The 3243-nt window shown below is 42.6% G+C and overlaps 1 protein-coding gene across 1 annotated transcript in view; it reads left to right on the top strand.

Moving 5' to 3' along the window:
- Window positions 1-3243, top strand: part of CECR2 (cat eye syndrome chromosome region, candidate 2) — an 87341-nt gene that overhangs the window by 51995 nt on the left and 32103 nt on the right. The window contains exon 8 of the mRNA XM_011945660.1: window positions 1515-1668. Coding sequence (XP_011801050.1) covers window positions 1515-1668 — 154 coding nt within the window. The remainder of the gene's footprint in view (window positions 1-1514; window positions 1669-3243) is intronic.

Genomic DNA, 3243 nt, shown 5'->3' with positions numbered 1-3243 from the left:
AACAAGCACGAAACTCCATCTCAAAAATATAAAAAAATGAATAAAAATACAAAAACCAGCCTGGCATGGTGACACGTGCCTGTAATCCCAGCTACTCAGGAGGCTGGAGCAGGAGAATTGCTTGAACCCAGGAGGCAGAGGTTGCTGTGAGCCGAGATCATGCCACTGCACTCCCTCCTGGGCAACAGAGCGAGACTCTGTCTCAAAAGAAAAAAAAAGAAATTGAAAACAAACAACTTATCTGTTCTGGGCTATAGAACTAGTTCATTGGGGATAGCAGGGTGAGGGGGTTGGAAATAAGCATTGTAAAACTTTCATAAATTATGATAGTAGTAATCCTGTTTTCTTTTGTTTGCCTTACCTTTTTTTAGATTTCTTAGGTAATCACGTCGGGAGCAACCACTTGAAATCTTTGTTAATGTTTGAATTGGAAAACTCGTGAAAAGGCTAGCCAATCTTTGGGTAGTTTATGAATTTCCATGTGGTCTCCTTCATCTCTTTTCTGCATCTTAAGCCAAAACAGTGGCCCTTTCCATCAGAACTCCAATTTTATTCATTGTCTTACTTGTAAAGCATAAAAGTTAAGACTTTTAATACATGCACGTTACTGAAATTAAGAAACCATGGTCTGGGCCAGGTGCAGTGGCTCACACCTGTAATCTCAGCAGTTTGGGAGGCTGAGGTCAGAAGTTCGAGACCAGCCTGGCCAACATGGTGAAACCCCATCTCTACTGAAAATACAAAAATTAGCTGGGTATGGTGACAGATACCTGTAACTCCAGTTACTCAGGAGGCTGAGGCGAGAGAATTGCTTGAACTGGGAGGCAGAGGTTGTAGTGAACCGAGATCATACCATTGCACTCCACTCTCACAGAGTGAGACTCCATCTCCCAAAAAAAAAAAAGGAACTGCGTTCTGTTGAGTGACTGTCTTACTGTCTTTCATCCTAGTATACTTTTTAAAACTTTCCTTTATTGGCTGGATGCGGTGGCTCACGCCTGTAATCCCAACACTTTGGGAGGCTGAGGCAGGCAGATCATGAGGTCAGGAGATTGAGACCAACCTGGCTAACATGTTGAAACCCCATCTCAAGTGAAAATACAAAAAATTAGCCTGGCGCGATGGCAGGCACCTGTAGTCCCAGCTACTTAGGAGGCTGAGGCAGGAGAATGGCGTGAACCTGGGAGGCAGAGCTTGCAGTGAGCCAAGATCGCGTCACTGAACTGCCCCAGTTTCTCTTCTCTCCAGTAAATTATCCATAAGATTGTTTCCTAAATACCACAAATTATATAAATTGTTGGACACAAAACTTTTACCCTGTTTTGAATCTCCCTTATGTTTTAACGTTTATATATATCTAAACATACATTCTCCAGATACAAAATCAACTTTTCATGATATAAAGTCCCTAGCTAATATTATTTGTTGAAAATATTGAATTCAATGAACTGAGAGCAGAGAGCTTATCTTGCACGATTCTGTACTGACAGGATGTGCTCATTGGCTCCTCACAGGAGACTCCTGTGCTGACCAGAATAGAAAAACAAAAGCGCAAAGAAGAGGAAGAAGAGCGTCAGATTCTTCTAGCAGTGCAGAAGAAGGAGCAGGAGCAGATGATGAAGGAAGAGAGGAAACGCGAGCTGGAGGAGAAGGTCAAGGCAGTGGAAGGTATGTGCAGTGACCGCGTGGTCTGGAGAGGTGCATGTCTGTGGACCAGCCATCCTGTAGCCCGAGCTAGCTCAAGCTAAGTCCTGCCATGCGTCCGAGTTGTTTCCGGCACTTTCTATTTAAATATCTTGTTCATTGTATTCCGACATGTTCATTGACCTGTATCCACCCCCACTGGCTTTACATTCCTTCTAAAGCGCTAGTATTGGTCATTCTTAGTGTGTCTTTCAGAATCTTGCTTATTTTTCTGATCGCTGGGTTCCACACGTGAAATAGAAAAAAAAAAATGTGAGGTATTGATGAGAACTGATTTCACAGATATAATTTTGAACACAAATGAGGTATGTTTAAGAAAAGTCTCAGTTTTTTGTTTATTTTTAGATATGGCACTGTTCACCTCTAAAATGTTACCATTAATATTACTAAGACAAAGCTGTTTTCTCAGGTCCAGTTCTAGGTCTTGGGCTAGGTAGCCTTTTTTTCTGTTTCAAGTTTTGCAAACAAGGGTAATAACTGTTTTTAGATGTTTTCTTAGATAACAATTGTATTTATAAGCTCAACCTGATAAATCATGTGATAACAGATCATTTGTTATAATTTAAGATAGTCCAAGATTTACCTTTAAATAAGTGTATTGAATAGTTTTAATTTTTTAATAAAACAACATAGCATATGGATTTGGCTTTTTGAATACAGCATTTTGCAGGGCAAAATTTCAGTAAATTTTGGCTAAGAAAATTGAAAGATTCTGGGCTTATGTACCTATTAAGTAACAGAAAGTTACTTAACCTATTATGTGCACCTCATTCCTACCAAGATTTTTTTTTTTTTTTGAGACAGAGTCTTGCTCTGTCACCCATGCTGGAGTGCAGTGGCGTGATTTCGGGTCACTGCAAGCTCTGCTTCCCAGGTTCACGCCGTTCTCCTGCCTCAGCCTCCCGAGTAGCTGGGACTACAGGCGCCCACCACCACGCCCGGCTAATGTTTTATATTTTTAGTTGAGACAGGGTTTCACCATGTTAGCCAAGATTAACTCGATCTCCTGACCTCCTGATCCCCCTGCCTCGGCCTCAAAGTGCTGGGATTACAGGTTTGAGCCATCATGCACGGCCTTTTTTTTTTTTGATACGTTGTCTCACTCTGTGGCCCACCTGGAGTGCAGTGGCACAGTCTTCACTTACTGCATCCTCTGCCTCAGCCTCCCGAGTAGCTCCGACTATCGGTGCACCACCACGCCTGACTGATGTTTGTATTTTCAGTAGACACAGGGTTTTACCATGTTGGGCAGGCTGGTCTCAAACTCCTAACCTCAAATGATCTTGCTGCCTCGGCCTCCCAAAGTGCTGGGATTATAGGCGTGAGCCACTGTGCCTGACCACATTAAGGGTTTTAGAATGAATAAAGAAATAATGGGACAGGCGCAGTGACTCACACCTGTAATCCCAGCACTTCGGAAGGCCAAGGGGGGTGGATCACCTGAAGTTGGAAGTTCAAAACCAGCCTGACCAACATGGAGAAACCCGATCTCTACTAAAAATACAAAAAATTAGCCAGGCGTGGTGGTGCATGCCTGTA

Source organism: Colobus angolensis, unplaced genomic scaffold, assembly GCF_000951035.1.
Source record: "Colobus angolensis palliatus isolate OR3802 unplaced genomic scaffold, Cang.pa_1.0 Scaffold242, whole genome shotgun sequence".
In the NCBI taxonomy this organism is placed as follows: Eukaryota; Metazoa; Chordata; class Mammalia; order Primates; family Cercopithecidae; genus Colobus; species Colobus angolensis.
This window is presented reverse-complemented; position numbering and strand designations above follow the sequence as displayed.